Source organism: Priapulus caudatus, unplaced genomic scaffold (genome assembly GCF_000485595.1).
Source record: "Priapulus caudatus unplaced genomic scaffold, Priapulus_caudatus-5.0.1 Scaffold88, whole genome shotgun sequence".
Lineage (NCBI taxonomy): Eukaryota > Metazoa > Priapulida > Priapulimorpha > Priapulimorphida > Priapulidae > Priapulus > Priapulus caudatus.
In genome coordinates, this window is record NW_014577149.1 from 556,368 (window position 1) to 567,313 (window position 10,946).

At 42.6% G+C, this 10,946-nt stretch overlaps 3 protein-coding genes across 3 annotated transcripts in view; 1 reads left to right on the top strand and 2 right to left on the bottom strand.

Moving 5' to 3' along the window:
• Positions 1 to 4,039, top strand: part of LOC106804800 (MAGUK p55 subfamily member 7-like) — a 28,847-nt gene extending 24,808 nt beyond the window's left edge. Inside the window, exons 11-12 of the mRNA XM_014806147.1 lie at positions 596 to 732; positions 1,793 to 4,039. Coding sequence (XP_014661633.1) covers positions 596 to 732; positions 1,793 to 1,969 — 314 coding nt within the window. The 3' untranslated portion in view covers positions 1,970 to 4,039. The remainder of the gene's footprint in view (positions 1 to 595; positions 733 to 1,792) is intronic.
• Positions 4,040 to 5,947: 1,908 nt separating this feature from the next.
• On the bottom strand, positions 5,948 to 7,189 carry LOC106804814 (solute carrier family 23 member 1-like). The gene is made up of 2 exons (XM_014806160.1): positions 7,106 to 7,189; positions 5,948 to 6,593 (listed from the first exon to the last, which is right to left on the bottom strand). The coding sequence occupies exons 1-2, from the start codon at positions 7,158 to 7,160 to the stop codon at positions 6,355 to 6,357; spliced, it is 294 nt and encodes a 97-aa protein (XP_014661646.1). The 5' UTR covers positions 7,161 to 7,189; the 3' UTR covers positions 5,948 to 6,354.
• Positions 7,190 to 7,786: 597 nt separating this feature from the next.
• Positions 7,787 to 10,946, bottom strand: part of LOC106804801 (solute carrier family 23 member 1-like) — a 23,846-nt gene continuing 20,686 nt past the window's right edge. Inside the window, exons 11-16 of the mRNA XM_014806149.1 lie at positions 10,467 to 10,590; positions 9,908 to 10,064; positions 9,239 to 9,282; positions 9,116 to 9,206; positions 8,698 to 8,786; positions 7,787 to 8,143 (exon numbers count right to left, since the gene is read on the bottom strand). Of these exons, the coding sequence (XP_014661635.1) occupies positions 7,787 to 8,143; positions 8,698 to 8,786; positions 9,116 to 9,206; positions 9,239 to 9,282; positions 9,908 to 10,064; positions 10,467 to 10,590 (862 nt within the window). The remainder of the gene's footprint in view (positions 8,144 to 8,697; positions 8,787 to 9,115; positions 9,207 to 9,238; positions 9,283 to 9,907; positions 10,065 to 10,466; positions 10,591 to 10,946) is intronic.

Below are 10,946 nucleotides of genomic sequence, written 5' to 3' on the forward strand. Positions count from 1 at the left end.
CAGGGATTCACAGGTGTGATGCTTACCTGCTATGCAGTGGGTGGGGATTCACAGGTGTGATGCCTACCTGCTATGCAGTGGGTGGGGATTCACAGGTACGACCGCCTACCTACGCAGTGAAGAGGCCTGTGCAATTGCCTAGGTGGGAGGTGTTGCCATTGTGACCCTACTGGAAGAACATTATTTATTAGAGAATTGACTGTGTGTAGACGTTCGATCATCGATTCTAAGATGATGTGTGGAAGGAGTGAGATTCTGCAAGTTGGGTCCTTGTGTGTGCGTGTGAGGGGGGAACTCTGTGGGTCAGTGTGCAAGCTAACTGCAGTGCATTAAATCCTCTACGATGTTTTAACGTGAGTACACAAAACGCATTTTGCTGACAATGGAGTGAAGTCGCAGCACGTTTATGGCATTATAAAATGGTATGAACAGCTGTGTCGGTGTACGGTGTAATAACCATTAGTCTTATCTTTCGATATTTTCTTAGGTAGTTCTTGAGGGTTTTTGGTCAGGCAGCACGGGGGTTCGTGTGTCCTCACTGTGGAGTAGCGATTTGGTTTAATGGACATTTTTTCATCGTTTTTTCGAATACGTTAGGCGCTGAAGCGGTTACGCAGTCCGGACGTGAGGCCCTACATCGTATTCATTAAGCCACCGCCGCTCGACAGGCTGAGGGAGACTAGGATGGATGGAACGCCAGAGCAGCAACTTAACCACGAACGCACATTCACGGTAATTAACGCGTGACGAAGGGAGAAGGGAAGGAGAGGGAAGATAACGAGGAAGAAAAGAATGGAAACAGGAAGAAGGAAAATGCGGATGAGGGTGAGGGTGAGGCAGAGGGTGAAGAAGCTAGGCTACAAGAGCTAGTGAGACACATAGGGAGAGAAGGAGAGAGAAAGCAGGAATGTGTGAGAGAGAGAGAGAGAGAGAGAGAGAGAGGGGGGGGAGAAGAGAGACTTAAAGTTTAAGAAATGCTGCATTGGCTGAATTCCATTTTAAGTTGTCTTTATTACACACGGTTATACAAAAAGTTTGTATTACACACGGCCATACCAAAAGTCTGTATTACGTGGATTGAAAAAAATAGCTAGGTGGTCTTGCCTGAATTTCAGTCATGTTCGTAATCTTTTAACGTGTTTTCCCTAAAAGTAAAATCAGTTGATATATCAGATTAGTCCGAAAATATTTGCACATAATCATGCCAACTCTAAATCAGGAACGAGAAACGAAAACACTAGGCAGAATAATTATAGACTTGCCTTTCACTAGTGAAAAAAAGTTTTGCAGTAAAGCTTTAATTATACCCCTGCAAACGAAGTTAGAATAGGAGTCATCTTACGGTCAGTCGGTCGGTCGGTCGGTCGAGCGGGTGGGCAGTTCGGTCGGTCGGTCGGTCGGTCGAGCGGGTGGGCAGTTCGGTCGGTCCATTGCAAAAAGTTTGTGGCGTGAACTACTTCCACAGTTTTTAACAGATTCCAACCAAACTTCCTACTTGATCATCATGAAGTGTAAATGTGCGGAATATATGTTTTTGCGTACGTGTCAAGGCGTTGCCATGGAAACCGTATTTCGCCTTTCTTTTCTTTTCTTTTTTTAATTCCATCATATCTTCTTGTGTTCCGTGTACTCTTTACTCATAATATATGCCACACCATGACTTTCCATTTCCCCTCCAACAAAGCGGTATTGCGGGGGTATTAATCACTATCAGTGATAGCTCAGTATGAAATGCTTGTATTTGCAGCAGTATGCATTTCTCAAGGTGACTCATTAATCTTGTATTTTAAAGGAGGCTGAACTCGAGGAGATGGTCCGTGTGGCGGAGAAACTAGAAAGTGCCTACTACCACTTTTTCGACCATGTTCTCGTTAACGACGATCTTGACGAGGCAACTAACGAACTGCTGCAGCTTGCTTTGCGCATCGAGAATGAAGCTCAGTGGGTTCCGGCGAGTTGGGAGCGGTAGTTTGGTGCTGCCCTATGATCCCCCTCTCACCCTCAGTCCACTCAGTCAAATACGTTTATCCAGTGTATATGCTTGGTCCTTCATGACATGTACATACTATACTAGGAGGACAAAGTCCACTTTATACCCGATAGCAGTGTTTATTTTCTCATTGCAAAAGATATTTCATCATTCACTAATCAAATTCTCGTTTTAATATCCTTACTATATACGTATATTATATACACAAACAATAATTTTGTCAGTTGCTGATATCTAATGGCTACATTTTCTGTGACGTTGCTAGAATGGTACATCTATTTATGGTCAGTTCTGTTGTAGGTTTACACATAATTTTATTTTAAATAACCAATCCACAAAGTGATTCTAGCAAGTGTTTACAATTGAGAAAGTAGGCCCTACTTGTATTTTCTAGGTGGCATCTAATTTGTTAGTGTAAATAACGTTCACCAAAATGGTCTGAAAGTATTTTGATAGTAGGACGTAGTAAAATATAAAAGCATATTTATAGTTATGGATGTGACATGTGGCAGTAGAAACTAGTCATACCTACTATTTTAACACTTTCATCTAAAGATGCGTTTGAAGCAAATGTTTTTTGACATTCGGTGCTGATTTCGTAAATTTTTATTTGAATCTCATTGTTAAAAGGTTAAATCTGTGCATCCGGTGCAGGTCTTCGATTCGGTAATTAATTCTAAATAACAAGTGAGTGATTTGTACAGCAAGTCAGTATTTTGATAGTGCACAGTATGAGCACGTGTCATATCAGATGTCTCTTTTAGCCTCGTTTTAAAACCACCAGAAACAGTGATGTTTTGCACCGGCAGCTTTTGCAGATGCTTTCATGATAGAAATCAAGAGAGGCAGGTCTTGTTGGGACGGCAACGATTGAGCTGTATACCGAGCCTACAGAAACTCCTTGTTTGTTTGTTTGTTTGTTTGTTTGTTTGTTGTTGCTCGTTTTGAAATAATTTCGAATTTGAATCGAAATTGTTTAGGTACCATGTTTAGAGATTTTCTGCTGGCTCTCTCTTGCATTTGTTTATTACTGGTCAGAGATTCATATCGGTTGCACGTACGTATTCAAACTAAACGCGCGTTATAAATTCTATGACGAAGAACAGGGTTTATTATTTCAATCGCCAACTGTATGTGGTGTTCATATGTTCGACATAATATTTCAATTGTCACGGCATGTATTGATGCGCCTTACTGAGTATGCAAAAATGCGCAAATTAATATGAAGTGATAACTATCAATAAATCTAGTCTGACTGATTAGCCATGTTGAGTCAAATATGTAGAATAGAGCCCCACGGCCTGTATATGTTATTCCCATTATTCGTCGTGGAAGGAAATATGGGAATATGACTACCTTTTGTAAAACGATCATAATTTATCTTTTTGTTACTTCTATACTGCTCTACTTTTATATATTTGTAGCCTAAATCATTTCAAGAAGCATAATTAGGCAGTGGTCTGATATTATATAATAATATCTTGTTCGTTCTCTATTTATATATTTGTTTAAAATTCTGTCATGTTATTACAAATTCATATTGATGACAATGTCTAGCAATGTTATTATCATGATCATGGCTATACTATTACTATACTCTTATTTATATCAAGTAAATAATGTAAAGTAGGCACACTCGTGTTGGATCTGGCGTGGATTTACTACATGTGTAACTAACAATATCTACAATCGTTGACAGCTGACGTTTTCGCAGGTGCATGAATACTAGTCTCGTTCTCAAGCTTTACTCATTCATGGTAAAATTCAACGCCGACCGTCTCTGCACAGAAAGATTATTGTGAGGTTGCGGTTATTAGGTTTAATAATATTTTGTATATATAAAGTATTACATTACAATATGATTAAAGTCTTGAACATTTGAGTACCAACTAGCTCAGAGGCTTCTCATCGAAGTGATTCTGAAGCTGTGAAGTTCAGCTGTTGTTAGCAACTCACGATCACCAGCATGAAGCGTGAATAAAATCACCCAATTTCAATAAAATAAACACTTATTTTCGTTCATTACTGCCTACGCGGCATATGCGCAAACGCATCTTCAGGTACTTTTTTGTCTCTTCCGTCTGAAATTCCGCAGCGCATTGGTACGAGTAATAAATATATTACTCGTTGTTATTGTACAAGTGACACAAATTAGGAAGCAGGTATGACGTCTGGTCAAATTATCAACGCCAATCTGCTGTGCACGCCATATTCAAGCATTGGTCGCATGTAACCACAATGTACTGTGATTTGTCAAGCGCTATAGCAGTTGTTTTATAACGCTTGCACACAATATCAAATTTTAAATTATTATTTAGCTAATTGATTAAACGCTGCCAGTAGGACTCATTTACGGAGAGTGAAACAATATTTAATGATGGTTGGTATCAAACAGTTGTTCAGGAGGGGTAGACACTGCGGCTATGGGTACCCATCGTCGCAAGTAAGATTGCATCAGAGCACGTATATCACATCCGTATCTATATATGTTCAGCCGAATTAGTCCGTACTCGCATAACTAGAGAACTCCGCAGCCTAGAAGAAAATCTATATATATAAAGTTGTTCAGCCGAATTAGTCCGTACTCGCATAACTAGAGAACTCCGCAGCCTAGAGGAAAACTAAAGATATTTTCAGAATCAGCACGTCTGGGAGGTGGTTCTGGGTAAAGCAAAAATTTAAAAAAGTTAAAAAGTTAAAAATTGATAAAAATTCTATTCATCAATTGATGGCGGGTGCGTACAGATTAAAACATCACGTACGTGTGAATCCATGGTGTATACCCTTAACGGCGCAGTTGCATAATCGCTAGAACATCCGTCTCCTACACCGGGATTCCGGGTGCGAGTACCAGCTGGGGAACTTATTTTCCCCTTTTTCCATTTTTTCCCCTTTACCTACCTCTTTAGTATGTATTATTTTTAATTTCTTACTTTTCTATATTTATTTTTTATTTTTAATGTTTTTTATCTTTTGATTTCTTATTGTTTATTTACTGTTTGCGATGGGATGGCATGGGATGGGATGCGGTGCTATGGGATGGGATGGGATGCGGTGCGATGGGATGGGATGGGATGCGGGGCGATGGGATGGGATGGCATGGCATGGCATGGAATGGAATGGATGGATGGATGCATGGATGGATAGATAGATAGTTGGATTTTTCTGGGGGATTTTCCTTTCAACCAAGCGGTCACCAACTACGTAACGCCACTGATTTCCCCGGGCAACGCCGGGTATCCCACTAGCGGGATTTTTTTCCCACTTGAGTTCCGGACCCACCATAGATGGTGTTTTGTAATATATGGTTGGATTATAGTTAGTATTAGGGTTGGGGTTTCGGGTTCGGTTTAGAGTTAGGGTTAGGGTTAGGTGGTATTCATTTTACATTGTTGCTTTGAGGGAGTCGAGTGAATGGAGTGCGCTGATTGGCTGTGGTCCGGAACTCAAGTGGGAAAAAAAATTCCGCATCCCACTAGGCATGGGATGGGATGGCATGTCATGAGATGCGATGAGATGGGGTGGGATGCGGTGCGACGGGATGGGATGGGATGGATGGATGGATGTATGGATTGATGCACGGATAGATAGATAGTTCGATTTTTGGGGGTATTTTCCTTTCAACCAAGCGGTCACCAACTGAGTAACGCCACTGATTTCCCCGGGCAACGCCGGGTATCCCGCTAGTATGGCAGATGGGGTCGTTGTCGTCGTATCAGGTACTACAGATATGTACCCGAGGTAGTTTTAGGTTGTTTAGTATTATGTTTATATTTTCATATAATTAGGAGGTAGTTTTAGGTTGTTTAGTATTATGTTTATATTTTCATATGAGATATGTTTAGGGTTAGGGTTAGTGTTAGGGTTTGGGTTAGTGTTAGTGTTAGGGTTAGGGTACACTTCTGTAGTACAAGTCTGGTACACTTTGTGTATACATATATGTACCTCGGTTACATATCTGTAGTACCTGATACGACAACGACCCCTTGAGCGCTAGGACATAGTGCTCTGATTGTTCGTAACAAATAGTAAAGCTTAGACTGACTCCAACGTCTCTGTGGATTGCTCAAAACAAGTTGGTTTGTTCAGCCCTCGACATTATTGACTCTGGTATTGTAATACAGTAGTATATATAAATATAAAATCTAACTCTGAAAATTCACGGAAACCCGTTTATGCAGCCAGCCAAAAAATCTCGGATCGGCCTTACCCCGTGAGATGTGACCCCTACGATTGCCAACAGCCCGAAATCGCATGCATTACAGCGTCCGTCGATGCGTATCGTTATTGTCACAACCCAGACCTGTAGTGTGTTAGCACAGCACCCGCGTAACCTTCCAGGGGGATTATACAGCGGAGTGTACCTACACCCGGTGTGTTTCACAGTCCGAGTTGTCCGATGTCGGATGTTTGTTGTCGGCAGCGTCGTGGTGTGCGCGTCGCTCCTGTCCGAACTGAGGAAAGAGCGGGATGTATCTGCTGATGGCTAGCCTGTCCAGGTAGCCGGTCACGTACGGAATGTCGTACGTGGCGAGCTTCGACGCGTGGAACGTGCTGTGCTCGGCACTCGTGAAATATATGATGCCTCTCTCCAGCGGCGTTCCTGGGAATAGAACGAATGAATAGATACAGTCAGTAGCTGTACTGTCCCATTAGAAACCCAGCGTCTCGGTGAACTCGGGGATGGGGGTGCGTACGGAACAGATGCATGAAGATCGGGAGATGTTTCACCTTTCGAGGCCTGCTGCTTTCGGGTAATTAACTGTTTGATTTGATTTCTCTACGAAGCTAAAGAGAACTGAAAATCTGCTTCGATGCCAGAGAACGTACGTAGTGTCTCTATGACCAAACTGCCAATAGAATTAGTTATCTATCATAGATACCCCTGAATAACTAAATAACTATTTATTCTTAACTAAGAATAACTATTTATTATTAATGAATTAACTATAAAATAATCAATGTTGCGATAACTAACATTGGAACTCTATCTGCGTGATTGTGGAGCAACGTTTCTCTCTTCCTACATGAAGTTTTGTTTGAGTAACGTACGCAAGAATAAAACGGCGTAGTTTGGTCCATTGTATTTCTCTGGGGGTAAACGGTTCTACACACCTGCCACTGTGTTGTCGAGGATGAATCCTGTCATACCTCCGACAAAGAAGCCCATAGATAGCAGGAGAGTTGCCACATCATCTAGCACTTGGATTCCTGCATGCAGCATCCGGTTACAATATATAGAACAGTGTAATTGTCTAGGTATCTTATAAAATAGATTATATATATATATATATATATATATATATATATATATATATCGGCTAGAGATCAGGCGTGACAAACAAATTATTCAAATATTACGTTTTTTACCCTGTAAATTACTTCGTAACCGTAATACTCCGTAAAAAAACACATTCTGTTTGTGCTAGCAGGACTGGTGGGCGCGCGTGCATGTGTGCGTGTGTGCTTGTGTGCATGTGTGTGTGTGTGTGTGTGTGTGTGTGTGTGTGTGTGTGTGTGTGCGCGCGCGCGCGTGTGTGTGTGCGTGTGTGTATGTGCGTATGTGTGCATGTGCGTATACGTGTGCATGTGCACGAGCGTGCATGTGCGCGTGTGTGCGTGCGTGTGTGCATGTGAGCGTGTGCCCTCTGAATTGTACTTTGACTGGCTAAAATATTACATACAAGTGTATTCGGCACTCGACGAGTTATCGCTGTTGCGCTCGAAGCTACGAGTGAAGATTGTGCCGTGCGCTTGTTCTACTTATACTACCTCGGCTATATAACCCTGACGACATCAAGCGTCAATAGCGTCGCGCAGCAGTTCTCGCGACGCGTGACATACTGCGTGATTGGTGAGGTCAGTAGGTACGCGCGTACCTGTGTCGATGACGTGCGGATAAGCCTTCGTAAACTCGGGCATCATGACACCGAGCAGCATGCTCAAGCCGAGTATGGTGATGTTGCGTGACGAATGCCAGTCTATGTACTGCAGGTTGCTGAGGCCGACGCCCGTGACGAGAGCCATACCGAGGCAGAAGATGCCGCCCGTCACCGGCACAGGCATCGTGTTAATCACGGCGCCGCATTTCGGCACGATCCCGCAAAATATCATGATGGCCGACGCTACGTAGATGAGATTTCGGCAGGCTACCTGTGAGAAGGCGCGAATAAATACAAACGATTCATTCATCCGGATTTTTTTTTACATATATATATTATACGGTAGGGCGAACAATCTCATGGCAGCGAGTTGCTCTGCTTGACAAGACATTGAAGATTCTGTTAATGAAACAAAAGCAGCGCAGTTGCGGAGCGAAAGCAAAATGCTCTACGAATGGGTCCATAAAGGACGAACTCCCTGTGATGAGCTGGCGAGCGAGATGTGTTAGAACCTCGAGAATTTATGTCGATAAGGCAATTGCGCACAGTGCACGCATCTATGACAAGAATCGAAGCCGTTATTCATGGATTCATATAACACAGGAATAAGTAGAGAGATATTTGGTATTTGGTATTGGCTGAGTAGTATGGCTCGATGAACGGCGGGCCTATCACTCTTCACATGCACAACTTTCTCAGCAGTCTGAGGCGAAGGGCGAGCAGTGGATGAGTGATGATGCCCACCAATTTTTTTTTACAATTACAAGTGCTTCCGTGCGTTAATAGATGGTTTTATGATTTTAACACCGGCAAACTAACACGAACCCTCGTCAGGCCCAGAGCTCCGACGGCCTGGCTGAATGACGTCACGCCTAGCCCGCCTCCCATTGCACCAGCAAAAAAGCAGCCCAGCCCTGCGAAATGAAGAAATGGGGCATGACGTAATTCACGTGGTGATCACGTGCATGAGTATCGGCACGCGTATCCCATTCAACATAAACGGCGTATATAATGACTGATAATGCAAACGTAACGTTTGCTGGAAGAATCTGACCCTTCATGTTGTGTTATTCCAAGAGTCCTTAATTACTTTATTTCATTTCGTTACTCGTATCATGCTAGATTATCGGTGCCGTGTTATGAGCATGCCCGATTTGTATATCTATTCTCTGTATACGTGCGCGCCCGCTCATCATATATATATATATATATCATAATATATATAATATATATATACATTTACCTTCAATAGTAACGGCTCTGTTGACTGCATGCTTTGGTGGAGGTGGAATCTCACATATCTTCGCACATGCGTAATAGTCTCCCGACAGATTCTACGATTCCCCGCAAAGACAGCGACAGTCACGGCTACAAACGATGCTATCGACAATGTCGGCATGCCTATCTGTCCTGAGAAATAAGACATGCTGGTTTTAACCCATATTACACTCTATACATTTAGATGTGTGATTATGTGTGGGGGCGTACGTGCGTGTGTGTGGGGTGTGTGTGTGTTTGTTTCTTTCTTTCTTTGTTCGCGCATACATGTGCGTATGCGTGTGCGTGTGTGTTCGTGCGTGTATAAATGCGCGCGCGCATGTTTGTGTGTGTGTGTGTGTGTGTGTGTGTGTGTGTGTGTGTGTGTGTGTGTGTGTGTGTGTGTGTGTATGTGCGCGCGCTGCGCGTCCACATTAAATAATAGGACGCGGCACATCGGAGTTTACTCTCCCTAAATCTACGTGGCTTTGTTGTTTCTATGTATATACGAGTGTATGAATTAACGCCCATAAATTATGTGCGATAACTCGCTATCTGCACCACAATTGCGCGCTGCCTGTGCGAATAAATACGCGAATGTGGTGAATTTGATGAGTGAATGTTGGTGAATGTGTTTTTAATGTGGTGAATGCGGTGAATTGCATGTGCTTTCGTGCTGACTAGCTGCACTCGAAGTATTTTGTCTGCTTGAATTAGGACTCTAAATATTGTTAGATTGCCCCACTACCCACGACGTAATCGGTTTCCCGTTGGTTACCTGGGTAGGGGATTTTAAACCAGGGCGTGTGCGCTATTGCGGCTGTTTTGGCATCTGTTCGCGCCCAGTAGGCAGGCTCGGAGGGGTCGTCGGGAAACACATGAGCAACGGTGAGAATCAGACAGAGAAGCCATCCAGCTATCATTCCGATGAGTATCTGCCGAGAGAAAATTACTTGTGATCGTCAGATAATAATTGTGACATAAGATCTAGGAATCAATGTTATGAAGCCAGAAAACAATGCGAGAGGGGTCGTGAGAACAAGAGACCGAGAGGGATCGAATGGGGAGAGAAGAGGAGAAATTAGTGAAAATAGGTATAGTAAGTCGGGATTCCATGATTAGTCGTGGCAGTTGGCTAGTAGGACTGAATCACGTTGCTACACTGCCCTGCCCTGTCTAATTTATAAGTTGTGTTAATTTGGTATGATACGCAATTAAGTTAAGTCTACCGAGAACAAGTGGATTTCATAATTAAGTCCAGGGTCTACTGTTATCATTGATACGTTTCCACCAAAAAAGTCACGCATGTATCGGCGGGAATTCTAGAAAGTACTCACCGGGAATACAGTGAATATTGGCAATTTCAGCGGTTTCCATCGCCCACTTCGCGTCCAGCTAGGTATTGGAACGGATACCTTACCATTAATATGTAAGGAGCAGATCAAAGCCACAGCCATAGTGCTATTGACGAGAATAAAATAGAAGCAGTGATAATTTGTATTGCAATGCATGGCTCAGTGTTTGTATCTCGTGTACAGTTTAAATTAAATGTGGAAATTTCATCGAACTTAATATGAATGAGATACTGTATCAGAACCCGCTTAAACGCAAGATTAGTATGATAAATATAAGGTTATACAACTGTTTGTGCGGAGATCTGATTATCCCATTCGAGTATTAATAGTTTTATCTTCACGCTAAGTTTAGCCAATGTGAATTTTTTTTTATCGTGGTAGCACTAAACCTTTATCACTCACATAAACAGTGGTAGAATTTCTGTCTCACGTTTCACTCGTGAGTTATAGTGATTGGGGTGT

What these genes read in the sequence shown, in the direction of transcription:
- LOC106804814 (XM_014806160.1), bottom strand. Translation starts at nt 7,160, where the DNA reads ATGGGCTTCTTTGTCGGAGGTATGACAGGATTCATCCTCGACAACACA. An exon ending in CCTCGACAACACAGTGGCAG is followed by an intron (nt 6,594 to 7,105) that starts GTGTGTAGAACC and finishes TTCTATTCCCAG; the next exon opens with GAACGCCGCTGGAGAGAGGC.